This window comes from Papilio polytes, unplaced genomic scaffold (assembly GCF_000836215.1).
Source record: "Papilio polytes unplaced genomic scaffold, Ppol_1.0 DF821289.1, whole genome shotgun sequence".
NCBI lineage: Eukaryota > Metazoa > Arthropoda > Insecta > Lepidoptera > Papilionidae > Papilio > Papilio polytes.
In genome coordinates this window covers 3,402,085-3,420,271 of record NW_013527915.1, presented here as the reverse complement: position 1 = coordinate 3,420,271, position 18,187 = coordinate 3,402,085, and the positions used below count along the sequence as shown (strand labels likewise).

The 18,187-nt window shown below is 33.5% G+C and overlaps 5 protein-coding genes across 6 annotated transcripts in view; all 5 read right to left on the bottom strand.

The window, feature by feature from the left end:
- Positions 1–666: 666 nt before the first annotated feature.
- LOC106109463 (sulfotransferase family cytosolic 1B member 1-like) lies at positions 667–3,025 on the bottom strand. Its single transcript, XM_013290971.1, has 7 exons — positions 2,893–3,025; positions 2,594–2,734; positions 2,059–2,158; positions 1,585–1,892; positions 1,320–1,414; positions 1,059–1,239; positions 667–849 (listed from the first exon to the last, which is right to left on the bottom strand). Exons 1-7 carry the CDS (start codon positions 2,975–2,977, stop codon positions 743–745), a joined length of 1,017 nt encoding a protein of 338 aa, XP_013146425.1. The 5' UTR covers positions 2,978–3,025; the 3' UTR covers positions 667–742.
- Positions 3,026–4,017: 992 nt separating this feature from the next.
- LOC106109460 (sulfotransferase 1C4-like) lies at positions 4,018–6,643 on the bottom strand. The gene is made up of 7 exons (XM_013290969.1): positions 6,434–6,643; positions 6,137–6,271; positions 5,821–5,920; positions 5,175–5,497; positions 4,879–4,973; positions 4,586–4,766; positions 4,018–4,159 (listed from the first exon to the last, which is right to left on the bottom strand). The coding sequence occupies exons 1-7, from the start codon at positions 6,510–6,512 to the stop codon at positions 4,050–4,052; spliced, it is 1,023 nt and encodes a 340-aa protein (XP_013146423.1). The 5' UTR covers positions 6,513–6,643; the 3' UTR covers positions 4,018–4,049.
- Positions 6,644–7,026: 383 nt separating this feature from the next.
- Positions 7,027–9,332, bottom strand: LOC106109459 (sulfotransferase family cytosolic 1B member 1-like). Its single transcript, XM_013290968.1, has 7 exons — positions 9,180–9,332; positions 8,824–8,958; positions 8,461–8,560; positions 7,953–8,275; positions 7,659–7,753; positions 7,297–7,477; positions 7,027–7,203 (listed from the first exon to the last, which is right to left on the bottom strand). The coding sequence occupies exons 1-7, from the start codon at positions 9,262–9,264 to the stop codon at positions 7,091–7,093; spliced, it is 1,032 nt and encodes a 343-aa protein (XP_013146422.1). The 5' UTR covers positions 9,265–9,332; the 3' UTR covers positions 7,027–7,090.
- An 814-nt stretch (positions 9,333–10,146) lies between these two features.
- On the bottom strand, positions 10,147–13,254 carry LOC106109247 (sulfotransferase family cytosolic 1B member 1-like). Its single transcript, XM_013290662.1, has 7 exons — positions 13,125–13,254; positions 12,647–12,778; positions 12,151–12,250; positions 11,748–12,070; positions 11,458–11,552; positions 11,015–11,195; positions 10,147–10,317 (listed from the first exon to the last, which is right to left on the bottom strand). Exons 1-7 carry the CDS (start codon positions 13,201–13,203, stop codon positions 10,205–10,207), a joined length of 1,023 nt encoding a protein of 340 aa, XP_013146116.1. The 5' UTR covers positions 13,204–13,254; the 3' UTR covers positions 10,147–10,204.
- Positions 13,255–14,436: 1,182 nt separating this feature from the next.
- The window catches only part of LOC106109235 (sulfotransferase 1A2-like), a 5,501-nt gene continuing 1,750 nt past the window's right edge, over positions 14,437–18,187 (bottom strand). For both annotated transcript variants that reach the window (XM_013290649.1, XM_013290648.1), the window contains exons 2-8: positions 16,230–16,475; positions 15,902–16,030; positions 15,700–15,799; positions 15,197–15,513; positions 14,989–15,083; positions 14,694–14,874; positions 14,437–14,626 (exon numbers count right to left, since the gene is read on the bottom strand). In XM_013290649.1, coding sequence (XP_013146103.1) covers positions 14,514–14,626; positions 14,694–14,874; positions 14,989–15,083; positions 15,197–15,513; positions 15,700–15,799; positions 15,902–16,030; positions 16,230–16,308 — 1,014 coding nt within the window. In that variant the 5' untranslated portion in view covers positions 16,309–16,475 and the 3' untranslated portion in view covers positions 14,437–14,513. The remainder of the gene's footprint in view (positions 14,627–14,693; positions 14,875–14,988; positions 15,084–15,196; positions 15,514–15,699; positions 15,800–15,901; positions 16,031–16,229; positions 16,476–18,187) is intronic.

The following is an 18,187-nucleotide window of genomic DNA, read 5'->3' as shown; positions in this document are numbered from 1 at the left end:
TTTTGATAATTCTCCATTATCTGGAGATAAAGTGACCGGCCCATTAAGCCTGCTACAGACGCTCATTTCATCAGTTTTATCTGAAGGTTCTAGCTGTTTAGTTAAAACTGTATCTATATAGACAAAATTTGTACTGACAGTTTAACTTTTCACTTATAGTTTTGGTTACATACGCACAGTTTTAACTATTCAGGTACGACTGTTCAGTTAAAACTGAGCGTATGTAGTGGACTTTATATGACTATACGATTTTCAAGCGCAATTGCGATATCAGATTTTTAAATAATTTATACGATATCAAATTGGTTTGGATTCAGATGCTATGGACGTCGCTAACCAATGAGCTAAGGTAAAGGGCAGCTACTACTAGTTCATATGATCTTAGATAACCATTAAAAATAGTTTTTATGTCTATTTTACATTTATAAATTCTGTTCTCTTCACCTATGCCTAATTATATCGAGATCCGTTTAGCCGTTTAGGCTACAAACTCTAACAAATCCATCCATCCATCCATCTAAACTTTCGCATTTATAATATTAGTTAGATTAAAGTGCAAGTCAACAGTGGTAGAACCCAAAGAATTTGTGAGTATTATTTTTTCTTTACCGTACATGTCCATGTATGTCTGATTATTATACAATGGAAATAATTGCTATTGAGGTTTACGTAGGCGTATATTTAGTTATGTTTATAAAAATAATTATTTGTGAACAAAACATGGTGCTTAAAAATGTAGTGTTTATTGTGGGAAACGTAAGTCTGTGTCGCGGAGATTTTCTTCTATCCATTGTTCTGCTTGTCTTGTCATCTCTTCATCGAAATGATTTCTCCAGCCTCCAACTTTACCTGTAAGAATTTTCATAGCCTTGTCAACATTCATCAAATCTAATACGTTGCTAAATAGAAAACTATGTTACAATCTCTCTCGTTCTGTAATATGTGTCTTAGGTTGTCCTCGGTGGAAACAATACGGAATGATTGAATTACTGTGGAATTTATTACATTTATTACACTAGTTATTAAACTGATTTAAGTAAAACTACAAATAAGTTTACCTTTTCTTATAAAACTGCCTTTTTTATTTAACAGTCCAATCTCCTTTAGGTCTTCTAAATTGACAGATTTGTTCTTTTTAAAATTATCGATGTTGAGATGGTCGCAAAGTTCTTGTACTTGCTCGTCTGTGATTACTTTGTTAAAGAACTTTGCAACACGTCGGGCACATCCTGGTAAATCCTGGAATGAAAAGTTAGGTAAAAAATTGATTCTATAATAGTTTTTTCTGTGGAAATATCATGTTGAAAATTAATATTTACCTTTGAGAGTTCTTCGTAGAACAAAAACAGCATATTGCGGTGATGACGCTGTTGCCAAGCTTCTTTTATATGTTCGAAGAATGGTGTCCATGAAACTTTAAGTAAAAAAGATAAGTTTTTATTTAAAAAAATCTAACTAATAGACGTTTGGTTAAATAACCACCTATAGTAGTTACAAGGTGAGTTTTGTGAAGTCACTTCAACATCGAGTGCCGTCCTAAGATCTGTACTCGTATCTATATAAATTATTGTTTATTATATTTACCCAAATCATTTGTAAAGAAGTTCCAAAAGGTTTTGAAATCTTTTTCTTCTGAGAAAAAATTTATGTGTAAGTTGTGGTGATAGAAAGAGACAGCGACATCTCTCGGGTCGCGTGCCACGTACACCACCTTGCAGGTATCAAGCAAACTAGGTGGTAGAAGTGATAGCGGCAGGTGGGACTTGAGGAACCTCGGTGAAGGCAAATTATTCACCATTTCCACAGATGGTAAATTAATTTCTGAGCTTGTCTTTAATGTATTATCCTTCGCAAGAAATTTTGAAGCCGCTGAATTCAGTAATATTTCCGACCTGTGAATTTTAATTTTCTTTCAATAAATATGCAGTTTCCTTTTGCTGATCATTCTTGAAATACATACGACCAATAGTTACTAAACAAACAACCTTTTGTCATTTTTTCCTACCTTGATTAAAAACTTTGTCAGTATTTACAGTACGCTTTGAAATTATTACTTACTCTATGAATGGAAATCTGTTATTAAGATTAATTGCTTTGGCTTCTTCAAAATTGCAGTCGTTCGCTATCAGCCAAACAAGTTCCTGCGTCCATGTTGTGCCTAAAATCAATTTAGGTATATAAATTTATTTAATCATACTTAGTAATAAATAAACGTAAATATAAATATCTAAAAAGCAATATCATAAAACTATAAGAAACGAAGTGATCAATTTACCGAATTCTGAGTTAACGCTGATTTCTTTTCTATTTAGTAGTCATACTAACTATAAATGTGAAAGTTTAGATGGATGGATGTTTGTTAGAGTTTGTATGATATGATGTTGAGATGATTTCGATTAAATTTGGTATTAATGTAGAGTATAGTCTGGAAGAATACATAGGCTACTCACTTTTTTTAATCTGCGCGTAGGGAGTCGCGGGCGAAGGCTAGTATACCATATAGTTACGATAAAACATAGCAGAAAGATTATTTTTCTTGAACGGGCAAATTTTCTGTAGTTTTTTACTATAGGTATTGTTTTAATTTTTTTACCTGATTTAGGGAAAGTTGTTACAAAAATATCCGTTGGTCTTATCTTCACGTTATAAATATCTCTGCCGATTGTTTCATAACTTTGAGTAAGCAGGTAACCTTTGGGTCCGAATCGCGTCATGAACAAGTTGAAATATGTATCTGTCAACAAAAGTTACTTCATGTAAAAATTACTTAGCGTTTCCTTAGCACGGCTAATATGAGTGTGAGGAAATTGTGAGGTTTTCAGTCGGTGAGAATTATTCGTAATCCGTTCTTGCAAGGGTTTTGCGTAGGCTTGTTGTTTTGTTTTCTCTTACCGTCGTAGTAATTTTTCAATTGCTTTAATTGTGTCTCGTCCACATCTTTCACTTCGAAGGGAAAACTCTTGTTTATTTCAGACATCTTCTACAGGTACTGGCTTGATATTAATTAAAATCCGCTACGTTTCTCGATCTTAACTAAACTAAGAGATAATGTTTGTAATTCGAAGTAATATTATGTACCATATCGATGATTAATAATGTTTATCAAAACACTTTACAGGTAAATACATAGTATTTGATTAGATTGTTATACTGGTTTTTTTTAAATATACACCTGTACAAAGTGTAACATGAAAACCCTTTTTTGTTTACTTATAACTAGTATTTAAATAAACTTTTGAAGGTAATGATTATGCAGTAGTACAAGATAACTGAAATCTAATCGAAGGCTAATAGTAATAAGTAATTCCTTTGGATTTGGCTGATTCTCGAAAATCGTTCAAGAAACTAGGGTACTATACGAAACCGAATCTAATACGACAAACTCTTCTATTTTCATATTCTACTTTTGTTTTTCCTACACATGTGCCCGTCGTACCGTACAGTAAAAACTACGGAGTTAAATATGTGTATAGTGGTTTTTATATTTAACGCTTCGCTTCAGGTCTGCTCACGCTTCTGTGTGTTATCAGCCTTAGAGTCGACGTAATCTTCGTAGTTTATCAGTCCCATCTAAGTGTGAACTTCACGTAGTAGCGAAATTACCGTCGTCGGATTTTCGTGATTGGCATCGCATCGACGCGTGAACATGATTGTGACGTAACGACAAGCCTTGCGACAATATTTGAAGCATTATAGGCCTTGTAGTTTTACTTGACAGTAGTAAGTAAGCAGCCTTCGTTAATAGAAGTGCTAATATAATAATTGTTATAATTAATTATGTGGCATTTGTACATTGGACTTAGCTAGGGTAAAGTTATCAAAATCCTTTCTTTATAGGTTTCCTCAAAATAACAATGTATCGTAAGAACATTTATTATTGTTTTGAGTTCGGTTAACTATAGTTAAGCAAAGTTAAACTTTTTTCTTTTTATAAATGTCTTATATGATATGTTTAAATAGAGTATATGAAAATAGTATGTTTTTATAAGGTTTCATCTAGTGTTTATTAAAAAAACGTAAACTCAATTTTCTTTATTAAAATTTAGTAATTACACGGCTGGAAATCTCATGTCTGTGTCCTTCAAGTTCTTGTCAATCCATTCCTCTGCCTCTCTAGTCATGTCTTCATCGAAGTAATCACGCCAACCTCCCGATTTGCCTGCAAAGTATTAAATTTCAATTGTAGAGCCCGCAAAAACATGACACAAATTTCCGTTTCAACTAATGTAGTTAATATGACCACACAGCAAACAGGCGCCAAGTAAAATGAATTGCGCATTTATTCAGATGAATGTGCGTGATGGAAGCCTAATTTTAGTCTGCTTTTCATTTCCTCCATTGTCGTACAAGGAAAGGATGGGAAGTAGTGGTGGATTTCGCGGATAGATGTAGAGAAAATATGCATAACGCGCAGGTACAGAACATATCCTCTCTCTGTAGGCCCCCTCCTCTGTTATCGATGACAAAATAATTGAATATCTAAGTATACTAAATATAAGGAACCATTTATAGACTTTTCTACAAGAGCAATAATTTTAGTTGTCACATTTTGAAACCTTAATTACAATAATTTTCATTTGCTCACCTTTTCTAATAAACTCTCCTTTCTGTGCCATTATTCCTAACTCTTTCAAGTTATCGATGCCAACGGATGGATTCTTTTTGAAGTTATCGAATTTCAAATGAGTACAAAGTTCATCGAATTGTTCGGCGGTGTATTCTTTACCTAAGAACTCTGCCACACGTTTAACTGTTGCAGAGAGATTCTAAAACGAAATTAAACAATCAGTAGTTAAGTGGTTATAAGGTTTTCGCGCTTTTTTCATTTAGATATTTATAAAATTAAATCTGTGATTTAACATTGTCTAGTTCCTTTACCTGTGTTAGTTCCTCATAAAACAGAAACATCATATTGGGGTGATGACGCATCTCCCAGGCCTCTTTTAAGTGATCGAAGAAAGGTGACCAGTACACTGAAATAACAACAAATGTATAAATAGGAAGCAAAAAAGTTGCTTTTTTCTACCACAATATCATTATATGTTACTTAAATACTAGAAAACTGCATCGCTTTTTAAGGAAACGCGTATAGATGAATATGTAATTTTACACTGTTAAAGTTAATGTAAAGTAGTTTTTTTTGTTTCGGTAAGAAAAGCTATTTAAATACTCACTCAAATCCTTGACGAATAAACCCCAATATGTTTTAAAGTCGCCCGTGAAATTGAACGACTGGAACGAGCTGGTGAGATGGTAGAAGGACACGGCAACGTCACGAGGGTCACGTGCTACGTACACCACCTTACAAGTATCAAGTAAAGTCGGGGGCAGAAGTGTCATCGGCAAATGTGTCTTAATGATCCTCGGTGAAGGCATTGTCGCGACCTGTACTGTTCCAGGCGTGCTTACAACGTCCAAAGCTTTTAAATTCTCCTCTTTACCGGCGTGCACTTTTTTCATCTTATCTAAAAACTCCTTGTGCATGATCATTGAAAATCTATAAAATAAACATCTGTTTTAGGAGATAATTCTCGATTTTATTAACTTATGTGGAAAAAGGACACAACTTGACAAAATTAATATGCAAGACGTAGTAACCGTTATCACCGATCGAATACACATTCGACCACACACGAAAACATACTATAAATATATAAAGATAACATTATATAATGTGCCAATATCGGTAAAACTCGTGTATAACATAACACTATTTTTTTGGTTTTGTGTGGAGTAAATGCAAAATGTGGATATACCCCAACAAGTAATTACAAGAAAATTTAACATCAATTAAGTAACAAACACGAATGCCTAACTTACTCTATGAATACAGATCTCGCTTGGAGCGGCGTGTTAGCTGCGGTGTAGTAGTCTAAATCAGACGCCAAAAGCCACACTATTTCTTGAGTCCATGTTGTTCCTGAAAATTAAAAAAAAATGCAAACATAATACAGTTTTCATGACTTATGCTTACTATATATACATATGTCTTACTGCTGCAGTTTTTTATTGGATTATGGGAGTTCAGTAGTCGGGAAAGTTTACACAATAGAGTAGTGGAATAAGTAGGGGAAAACTACATTAGAAGACTATTTGAGTTTTAATCTGTAGTAACCAACATAATACATTAATTTACCTGATCGTGGGTAGGTGACGATAAAGATATCATCAGACCTGACTGGCATGTTATAAATATTTGCAGCCTCATTCTTATATTCACTTATTAGTAAATATTTCTTGGGACCGACTTGTATATTAGCTTTTCCCACACCTGTAATAAGCAATATGAACACGTTTACATTAGAAATTAATTCAAAAAGATCAGATCTCCCAAATTGGGTTATCTTCACACAACTTTGTCACTTACGACTCCCCGAGAAAATTCTGATTTCAAAATTGATTAACGTTTTTAGTCTATGGGAAAGGAACTCACCTAAGAAATATTTACTCAATTCCTCATTGTCGTGTTCTTCAACATCTCGGATATCAAAAGGAAAATTAGGTTGCTGCATTGCGAAAAACGAAATAGCAAATGCAAATAAAGTGACTTCCCCCTGCGCATACACCTATGTTTTATGATCCGCTTATTTTGTATCGATTAGATAATACAACTATCAGTTGTTTTTTACGTTTTTAAAACAATACATAACAAATATATTGATAACCACTTATTGTGTAAATATTCCAAGCGCCCACTACTGCGTTATTGATAATGAACTTTGCATTTTGCGATTGTCGATCATAAACCGTAAACGACTGCACCATTTTTACTTGATACTTCTCGAGAGGTCTATCATACTGTCTGCGTATCGACGGGAATTGCTGCGTGAACTCAGCGTAAAAGTAACGACTCGCCGCACAGACACAGAGGTTCAAAGAATTGCGTTGGATTCTTGCACCGCTTAATCAGATTATATGAGAAACATAGACACAGCAGTATTGTAATGGCCAGACCTTTTCGCGTGTGTAAGTCAGCGTCATGTCCATACTTAACAAAGAATTTTATTATCAAAGTAAAACAAGAGGTAGAGCAGAAGTAGTGCTAAGTTAAATAATTTGCGAATTGTTTATTTTGTAAAAAGAAAAGTAATCATTGCACAGTTGGGAATTGAATGTCGGTGTTATGCAAGTTGTTATCAATCCAGCGTTGAGCTTCGCGCGTCATTTCATCGTCGAAGTAGTCACGCCAGCCTCCTGACTTGCCTGGAATAAAGAAATATAGAATAGGTACTGTAAATTAAGTATTTGTTTGAAAACAAAATCATACGAAAACATATTTATAATGTTTCTTCTCACCTTTTCTAATGAACTCTCCCTTTGGTGCCATCATACCGTACTCTTTTAAATTATCGATACCAACAGACGGGTTCTTCTTGAAGTTCTCGAATTTCAAATGTGTGCATAGTTCTTTTATCTGGTCAGCTGTGTACTCCTTCCCTAAGAAATCAGCGACGCGTTGCACTGTCGTGGGTAAATCCTGAAATAAATTAACATGCCCTTAATGCATCTATAAAGTATAGATACATTTTTTAACTACGTTTACCTAGATTGACTAGTAAGTTTCCAAATGTAAGATCAACTCAACTCAATGGAAGTGAAACACTTTATGCGGCGCACTAACTTAAGTATTAAGTAAGTACACGTATATTCTACATAACCTGTAATAATTCCTCGTAGAATAAAAACATCATGTTCGGGTGGTGACGCATCTCCCAAGCTTCTTTTAAATGCTCGAAAAACGGTGACCAATACACTGTAATAACAACAGTTAACACAAATAACACAATGTAAATCTTAAATCTACCCTCCCTTACTCATTTCTTCAATCAAAAGACATGCTTTTTGTGAAAAAATAACTTGGTGGTACATGTCAGCGATCATTCGATCTCTAGATGTTGTACTAAATACATTCTGATTTTTTCATTTACTCGTAACTTCGGACTTGAATTTACCTAGATCTCTGACGAATAAACTCCAATAAGTTTTGAAATCGCCATTAAAATTGTATGACTTGAACTCGCTGGAAAGATGATAGTATGAAACAGCGACGTCCCGAGGGTCCCGAGCCACGTAGACAACTTTAGTGGAGTCGAGCAAAGTTGGAGGCAGGAGCGAGAGAGGCAGATGTGTCCTGATGAATCGCGGTGAGGGCATCCTAGCGACTTGCTCCGAACCAGGAGTTCTCATTAGTTGGAAAGTTTTCAAGTTCTCCGGCTTTTCAGCGTGTTCTTTCATTAAATGTTCCACTATGTTTTGGTGCATTAGCATGGGAAATCTGTAAGAAAACTAGTGTCAAAAAACAAAAATGTCGCCGTCTGTCAGTTTATTAATTAACATGAATTTGCAAAAGTGAAATGGTTAGAAATGTCTGATCAATGAGTAAAGAATTTGCCAAAGTATGAAAGTTTTAGAAGAAACTAAGGGTTACGAACAGATATATGTAGTTAAACGAGTACTTGCTCTAGAAATATGGATCTTGACGAGAGCGGAACCTTTACTGCTGTAGAATAATCTAAACCCGATGCCAAAAGCCACACCAATTCTTGCGTCCAAGTTGTACCTATAAGTATAAAACATTCAATGTTACAAAAAACACCATTCACTATTGTATAATTGCAATAGAAAATAATTGCTTAAATAAAAATAATACTTAACACTTGTTTAACAAATTTTAATCAGAAGAAACCAATAAATTTCGACTGACTGTACTAAATACCGAAAAACCAAATAAAGAAATCTAATGTCTTTTTTACACAAAAACATTTCAGGTCCTTACCTTCCTTTCCGCCCCTACTTTAATTTCTTATATGGCATTTTCTTTACCTGAACGTGGATAAGTAACAACGAATATGTCGTCCTGTCTCAGCGGCATATTGTAGATATTGTCAGCATCACCTTTGTAGTCACTCATTAGCAAATACTTCTTTGGTCCCACTTGAATATTAAAGTTCCCAGCACCTAAAATAAATATTATAAAAGTAGACCATAATTTAAGTAGACAAATTAAGTTTTTAACATACTTAATTATAGAATTAACATGTCTAATGTCTTAATGTCAATATTTTTTAAATCGAATCTTACAAGTGCAGTATCTATCTCAACATAATCATAAAAATTGTACTCATGCTGGATTATTTGCAAAAAAAATCTTATTCATAGAAATTACTAAAGAAACTTACCCAAAAAATATTTACTCAGTTCTTTATTATCGGTTCCTTCAACATTTCGGATTTCGAACGGGAAACTGTTTTTGAGTTCTTCCATCGTGATATTTCAAATTTAAAAATTAAGAATGTTTTCAATATACGTCAAGAATATAAGTAGTATTATTTGAATGTGATAAAATTTTATCATCTATTTTTTATGCAAGTTACATTACAAAAAAAAATAGATAAGCACTTCAAACCCTGAATTTGAATATCTGTGCAATAACGCGTGTCGTCTCTCTCATAACCTTGGAAAAAACGGGAATAAGAACATGTTTTTGTATAAACATTTTACTATTTTACGCCTGGTTGCGTCGCATAATTTATGATAGCTTGTTTGACTACTTAAACGTTTTACAACAAAGATACACTGTGTAACATAATTCGTTAGGACATAGATTTTACATTATGTTTACAAGCTAATGGAATAATCAAAAGATGTAATAGGGAACATCCTTACTAAATATAACTGTTGCCCGCGACTCCTTCCGCGTGAAGTTCAAAAATAATAATAAAGAAATAAAAAAAAATATAGCCTATGTTACTCACAGATAAATTACTTTTGTAAGGGTGAAAGAATTTACGGTTTGTTAATACACAATTTATTAATTCTACAAATTCCTAATTAGAAGAATAACTTTCTGAATAATGATATATTTAATTATTTTCATATTAATAGTCAAAACACATTTTCTCATTATATTTACTGTAACATTATTTGAAGTATAACTATACTAGCTTTCGTTTGCCAAATTCGAAATCAGTTCAGCCGTTTAGGCTACAAATTTCCACAGGCTACAAACATCTACAGATATCCATCCATCAATCCATCTAAACTTTCGCATTTATAATATTAGTGTGAAGTATGATTTCTTTGACGGACTGTTCGATAAATTTGATTTTGTAAATTCTAGATAGGAATATATGGAATAAAGAAAAGTGACTTGTAAACAACGTTTATTATTTCGTTAAGTTTTTGTCTAAACAAATTAGTGTACTTATTGTACAGTTGGGAAACGCATGTCCGTGTCCTGCAAATTATTGTCAATCCAGAGTTGCGCCTCGCGTGTCATGTCCTCGTCGAAGTAATCACGCCAGCCTCCTGATTTACCTGGAATTTATCATTTATCTCATATTTCATGCTTTGTAACTACGACTAATTAACAAAATACCAATAGTGTGAAACATTGCTTCCTGTAAGGTACAGTAGTGGAATTCCGCAGTGTTCCACTTACAGAAAAATTGCCTTATTCCAAAAGGAAAAGGAAAAGGCGTAACATATCTCGCTAAAAAGCGAGACGTGTTACGCCTTTTCGTACAAAAACAACGGGAAAATAATAAAAAGCAATAAATCGATCCGATCGAAGAGCGTCGGTGGCTCAGTTGTTTAAGCACTTGACTTGTAATCTACTGGTCTTAGGTTCGAATTCCGTGATGTACCAATGTGATTTTCGAATTATCACATGTACATAACTTACCCGACGTTCTTACGGTCATTAAGGAAAACATCGTGATGCAACCTGCCCATATCGGTGAAGAAATTCAAAGATATGTGTGAAGTCAACCAACCCGCACTTGGCCAGCGTGGTTGACTTTGCTTAGTCACCCCTTACTTACGGTAGGCTTTAAGCCCCTTAGTGGGGACGTATAGTAAGCTGGTGATGATGAATAAATAAATTCCATGGACCGACCTTATTTCGTAACGACACATTTAAAATTTGTTTTCTATTCGTGGCCTGTTTCCCCGATTGTAATTGAGATGCATTTTCTGAAGTATGTTATTGTACATAAGATAATTAGATGCTTACCCTTCCTGATAAAGGATTCCTTTTCTGACAGCATACCCAAAGTCTTAAGTTCATCTTGATTAATCGATGGATTATTTTTAAAATTCTCTATACTAAGATGTGAACAAAGCGTTGTCAGTTGTTCAGACGTTATTGTCTTCCCCAAGAAATTCGCTACACGTTGTACTGTCGAGGGCAAATCCTGATGCAGCATAAATTAAATAATGTAAGAAAGTTTTAGGCGGCCTCATTTAGTGAGACACTGCTTGGGCACCGAGCGGTCAAATACCTCATACTCCGGTACCTTCAGCAACGAAACTGTTATTTTCATTTTAGTTTTTATTTAAGCACTACTAAAGTGGAACAATTTGGTTTTGTTTGTTAATTTAATGTACATGTACTAATTAATAATTTCGTCTTTTTTCTTTCATATCACGAAGATGTGTAGTTTTGTTATCGCATACCTTGGAAAGTTCTTCGTAGAACAAAAACAGCATGTTAGGATGATTTCGCAATTGCCACGCTTCCTTCAAATGATCGAAGAATGGAGCCCAATTAACTGAAACAAAATTACATTTAAATATGATTTGATGAAGTACTTTGAATTGGAAATTAAATAAACTCAATCAGATCAAATTTTTCTATCGATAAATATGACTAAATAACATGGATGGTTTTCAGTGTATCAAAATTTAGTTTGTTGGATTTCCTTTTCTCTGTGCAATTTTTCTTTGAAAAATCAAAGTTTGCTTACCCATGTCTTTAACGAAAAATCCCCAAAAGCTTTTAAAATCACCAATGTAATTGGTTAATTTGTATAACCTGTTGAGAAAATAAAACGACACGGCGACATCTCTGGGATCGCGAGCCACGTACACAACTTTAGTTGAGTCGAGTAAATTCGGCGGCAGCAGAGACATAGGCAAGTGTGTTTTTAGGAACCGCGGTGACGGAGACTGAGCGGCCAGTTGTGATCCAGGAATGGCCAAATAATCTAATATTTCTAATTGTTCCTCTTTGCCTACATTCTCCTTTTTCACATCTTCCAACAATTCTTTGCTTAGGAACATGGAAAATCTGTAAAGAAGTTTTGAGTAAAAACTTAGCCTTTTCTTGTAACAAGAAACTAAAATTCCTTTGTTTTTCTTTTCACTTACTCCAAGAATATGTATCTGGCCTGAAGTGGAATTTGAGCCGCTTTGGAGTAATCCAAATCGGACGCCAAAAGCCATACTAATTCTTGAGTCCACGTAGTGCCTAAAATGTACACAAAGATTTTACTTTTGTATGGTGTTTTGCGTTAGGCCGATCAGTCCAATGGAAAACACACCTTAAATATATTGTGATAATTACGTATCTATACTAATATTATAAAGAGGAAAGATTTGTTTTTGTATGTATTCACGTATAAGCTACCGGTTCGATTTTAAAAATTCTTTCACCATTAAAAAGGTTCTGTGAGTAACATAGGTTATGTTTTAACTATTTTTTTTAATCCACGCGGACGCAGTCGTGAGCAACAACTAGTTTTAAATGAAATGAATACAAGATAAATAATGTTAATGTTTGTTTTATTGACCGACTTCCCAAAAGAAGGAGGTTCTCAATTCGTCTGTATGTTTTTTTTTATTTTTTTTTGTTAATTCAATTTACCTGATCTAGGGAAACTGGCGACAAATATGTCGTCGGGTCTAAGAGGCATGTTGTAAATGTTTGCAGCATCATTTCCGTAATTGCTTATCATAAAATAATTCTTCGGGCCAATTTGAATGTACTTGTATCTCTCTGAAATAAATATTGCACGTATTTAACGAAAAGTTATTTTGATGTACCAGAGGAGTAGAATGAAACATCAGTGACGTATCGACCAATTTAATAATTAACTACCTACTTTATACGATATTTTTATAAACCTAAATCTTTATTTCTAGATACTTGGCATTTAAAATATTTTTTATAAGAGATGAAAATAAAAAATAAAATTTACCGGATTTTTGGCAAAAAATTTGTACAAAACCATACTAATGTCATCTCTACCATTTTCTTTGCCTAAACAGAGATGAAAATGTGTTTTTGTTCAGAAATAAAAAGAAAACGTAAAAAGATTGAATATATAAAGAAAAATACTCACCATGGAAATGTTTACTTAATATTTGCTGCTCTGACTCTTCTATAGGACGAATGTCGTAAGGAAATTTATTAGACGACATTGCGAACGCGAAAACAGAATGAAAACAGCGCGTTTGGATTATATCATATCCGCCCACGATATCGTCACGTTATAATCCACAAATTTAGATTTCGATAAGATATAACACGTAATTATCATCAGAAGTTGATATGATTTATATTAGTCTTATTTCGTCAATGACATGACAACTTTGAAGTGCCAAGAGGACCTTGTTACATTGTAGAAATAGGCGATATTCATTTGAGTGTTTCGCGTTGGTAACAAGCGATACGTTCTACTGGAATTTTCCAATTAGGCCGATCGTATCCACAGAAACAATCGGTTCATTAGAAAATAAAATTCCCACTGGATTGATTAAAAGGTAAACTAGTTACTGTGTAGTAGCTTTGGTGTTGGGAATGTATGGACATGGACGTCGTTGATCAACTTAGTTTTTAAGCCGCCCTTGTCCCCTTTTCTTTAAAAAAAACTTATTCCAACAAAAGACAAAGTACATGTAGACTTTATTATAAAATACGTTACTGGTAAATTACAAAGGAAACGGTTATTTTATTATACACTGTCAGTATTTTCTGTTCTTGTGTGATGCGTGATAAGTTGATAATTGAAAGTACTACTGCGTAGATTCTATGGCAACAGAAATATATTGAATACTACTTAGCTGACAATGACGAGTCATAATTGAAACCTAACCTACCTAAAAGTAAACTTTCTCACAACTGTTTAGTCGCGTTTTGATTCCTTTGAGCTTATCATATATGGAGGTGCACACATTACTGGATTTTCATTTGTGCACCTAAACAGTTGAATTGGCTGCGAAACAAACGACAATCGCAGAACCGTTATGCGATAGTTTAGTTAAAAGTGTGCGCCCGCTTTTATATTTTTGTGATCCTAACTTACCAAAGTAACGCCTGTCAATAAAGAATTTGCAATATTTAAATTACGCTATTTTAATTTAAAGAAAATGAATGGTAGGTGACACTAAAACACGAGCTCAAACAGAAGAATAGACAATATTGCTGTTTCACCGCACAGCGTTATTGGCAAACTCTTGTGTTGGATGCCAAAACCATTTGAATCGTTGCGCCAGAGGGTAAGTAAAGTGAGATTTTTCTGCAGTTACTAGTTCATCAAGAACATTGTATGTCCTTTGTTAATTTTTACTGTCAAAATTTAGGATTGTAATGTAACTAACGAAATCAAATAAAAAAGAAAACAATGGTTAATAAAAAACGCTTATGTGCAGGATAATATATTTAGTTCAACAGAGATCAAACTTTTTGTGCATTATTAATAATATTTTATCATCACAAGTCTGGTTAATAATCACAACATCGACGGAAATCGTAAATCTGTATCTTCTAAGTTCTTAGCAATCCAAATATCCGCTTCCCGCGTCATTTCCTCGTCGAATGAGTCCCGCCAACCTCCAGATTTACCTGAAAAGGATGATGGAATTGAGATCAAAGGAAATTAATATGTGAAAAACAATGTCGCCTATCTTACCTTTTCTTATAAATGATTCATTTGCCGTCAGTATACCGGAGTTTTTAGCTTCATTGTAGTTGACTGATGAATTCTTTTTAAAATTATCAATGCTGAGATGCGAACAGAGCTCTGCCAATTGATCCTTCGTTATTTGCTTCCCTAAGAAATCTGCGACTCGTTGTACAGTTGTTGGGAGGTCCTGAAACAATATAGGTTTTTTTTAGGATTTCCAGGATTTTTATAATTGGCTAGGTTAATTTTTTGTTGTCAAAATCGAATCAAATCACACCACATGTTGTTATTCGCTAAGTACCTTGGATAACTCTTCGTAGAATAAAAATAACATGTTAGGATGATTGCGTAGTTGCCATGCCTCTTTCAGATGCTCAAAGAACGGTGCCCAATTCACTGAAATAGGGTTCATTATTATTTGATTAATATTTCATTGACACTCATCCTTGACTTAATTATTGCCAACATCATTAAAAATTGCATGAATCTTTCTTAATTTGTCGACTCACCCATGTCTTTAATGAAAAATCCCCAGTAACTCTTGAAATCTCCCAAATATTCAGACACCTTGAATAACTTGCTGAGATGATAATACGATACGGCAACGTCTCGTGGGTCTCGTGCCACGTACACAACTTTGGTAGTGTCGAGCAAATTCGGGGGTAGCAGTGACATAGGCAAGTGTGTCTTTAGGAAGCGCGGAGACGGCAATTTTGCTGTCTCTTCAGCACGAGGTATGTTATAATCGTCTAAAGGATTCTTTTCAGTGTTAGTATTATCCTTTAAGATTTTTTCTTTTATTTCCTCCGTCATAAACAACGATTGCCTGTAACGAAATAAAAAATAACAAATTGTCTTTTAATCGCACTTGTGATGGTTTAAAGTGTTTCAACTGTTTGTAATACGTATTATAATTGTAGAAGTTCTTGCTTCAAATTTACCAAATTTTTTGACTTCCTCACCCCAAGTATGAACATTGTTAATGATTAATTTGAAATATAAATGTACTTACTCCAAAAAGAAGTATCGTTTCTGAAGTGAAACATTTGCTGCTGTGGAATAATCTAAATTGTTCGCCAACAGCCACACTAGTTCTTGCGTCCACGTTGTCCCTGTTATATTTTAAAATATTATAAGTTACACTATTAAATTTCATTAAAAAACATTTAAACACAAAATTAAGCATATTACATTAGACGTGGTAAAGTGTTTACCTGACCGAGGAAAGCTGGCGACGAAAACATCATCAGGTCTAAGAGGCATGTTGTAAATATATGCGGCTCCCTCCGTGTACCCATTTATCAGAAAATAATTCTTTGGTCCAACTCTAATATATTTGAACCCTGGAAAAAAAACTTATACTTTAAAAAAAAAAATATTGTTGAAACAACTAATGTCAAATGTTTTTGGTGAAAATAATAACGTAGTTTTCACTATTGAACACAATTTTGAATTTTTTTCTTGTATCAGTTAGTCTTCTAAATTGTAGTGATGTATTTGTTCAATGTATGTTTTTAGAGACACGAGATGAATTTTAATTACCTTGGAAATATTTCTGCAAATTATCATTTTCAGTCCCATCCACAGGACGAATGTCGAAAGGGAAACTGTTGTCTGTCATTGCGCGAGCAAGAATGAAAATTGCAAGTAGTTGTTTTGTAAATTTAAAATAGACTTCATATATTTCTTATTTGATTAGATATTATACGTAGTTTTATCAGTTATTATTATTTGCCTTGTTCAATTTGTAATCGATGAGATCATGTCATCACGCCTATATTAGTAAATCTGTAACACATGTATGTTTTTATGACTTGTTCAGAATGTTCCATATGTGACATACTAATAATCCTATTGTACTGAATAAATGCAAAAATCGAGCAAAAAAATTTACACCCAAATTTGTTTTTGTTTAATATCAGTGACTATGACCATTCAACAGCAAAAATTGATCACTTTCTGCTGCAACACAAATCTTTCTGCTGTCGTAAAAAAAAGTAACTACTTAAAATAATATAATACTTATTATATTTATTCGGTTGTAACTAAACTAACTTGATAATAATAAGGCTTAATGTTTTCTTTAGATTGCTCAAACGGATATAAAATATTGGTCGAATTTTAATTTAACCGAATGGTTATTAAATCTAATTAATTATTTCATGCAGATGAAACCGAAGGTAACACCTACTATAGATTACTTTAAATCAACGTGATTCAGAATTTTGTTGTTATGGAGACTGAATTTAGGAGCTGTAATTATTATTGCGTCGTTTTCTGTTCGTTCCATTTTTTTTAGAAACAAGCAATGGGAAATGATTTATATAAAAATTAATCGTAGTAAAAAATTAATTACTAAAATAATCGAAGACTAAATTGTAATATTTTTGTTAACTAAACGAAACGATATCAACTAAACTTTGCTATAACCAATATAAAATGTATTATGTAAGTATTGAGGTTATTTTTATCTAACTGTAACCACATAGTACAATGTATGAGAAATTTTGGGTTTGACTTGATAAGATATATCTTGCGATTTGTTATCAACGCTCTATTTAATAAACATTTTGTACTCTATACGGTTTTATACTAGTGACACAACATCATCACCATCATCATCATCACCAGCTCACTATATGTCCCCACCGAGGGGCTCGGAGCCTACCCTAATTTAGGGTGATGAGGCCATAGTCAACCACGCTGGCCCAGTGCGGGTTGGTCGACTTCACACATATCTTGACACAACATGCAATTTTATATTTACAAGTTTTTAAATGTATTGTGTTGTAACGTGACTTGTTTAATTCCAGTTGTAAACAAGAATTTCTAATCAAAACATTCAATGGAATTCCTTAATGAAACATTTAACACAATAGTGTACGGAGTCTTACAGGAAAAAGAATTAACTGTGAATAACAATCTAACATAGACACGGAATGACAATTAAAAACAATACTAAGACATTGTACCTCCCTTACTCGATACAAGACCTCGGAAATCTAAATTATATGAATTTCGATTTACGCCTTTAAGATTGTAATAATACTAATAGATAATTTTTCCTGTAATATTACTTAAAATAGTAGTTTCCTGTAATATTACTAATGATAGTGCTACTATCTGTTAACCGGAATTATGCAAGGACAAGATTACACTTTCCATATGTTTTCGAATGCTACCGCAATTTATAATTTGAAACACAGTAACTTAAATTACGAGAATGGAAAAAAGTTTGATTAAGATTAAACAAATAAAAAAAATGAACTTAAATGAAAACAGATGTTTTGAAATTAAACGCCATAAGTAATATTTCACATTTACCTTAAAGTATATTGTACAAATTAAATTAATAAATAGTTTAATAATAAATTATCTTTACAATTAATAGGCTTCACAATCTCATCGTAGAAAAGACTACGAGATGGGAACGACTTCTGGAGTCTTGTCGGGTTCGGAGGCTACATCGCCGTCGTCAGCGTCGTCCGCGTCTGGTTGGT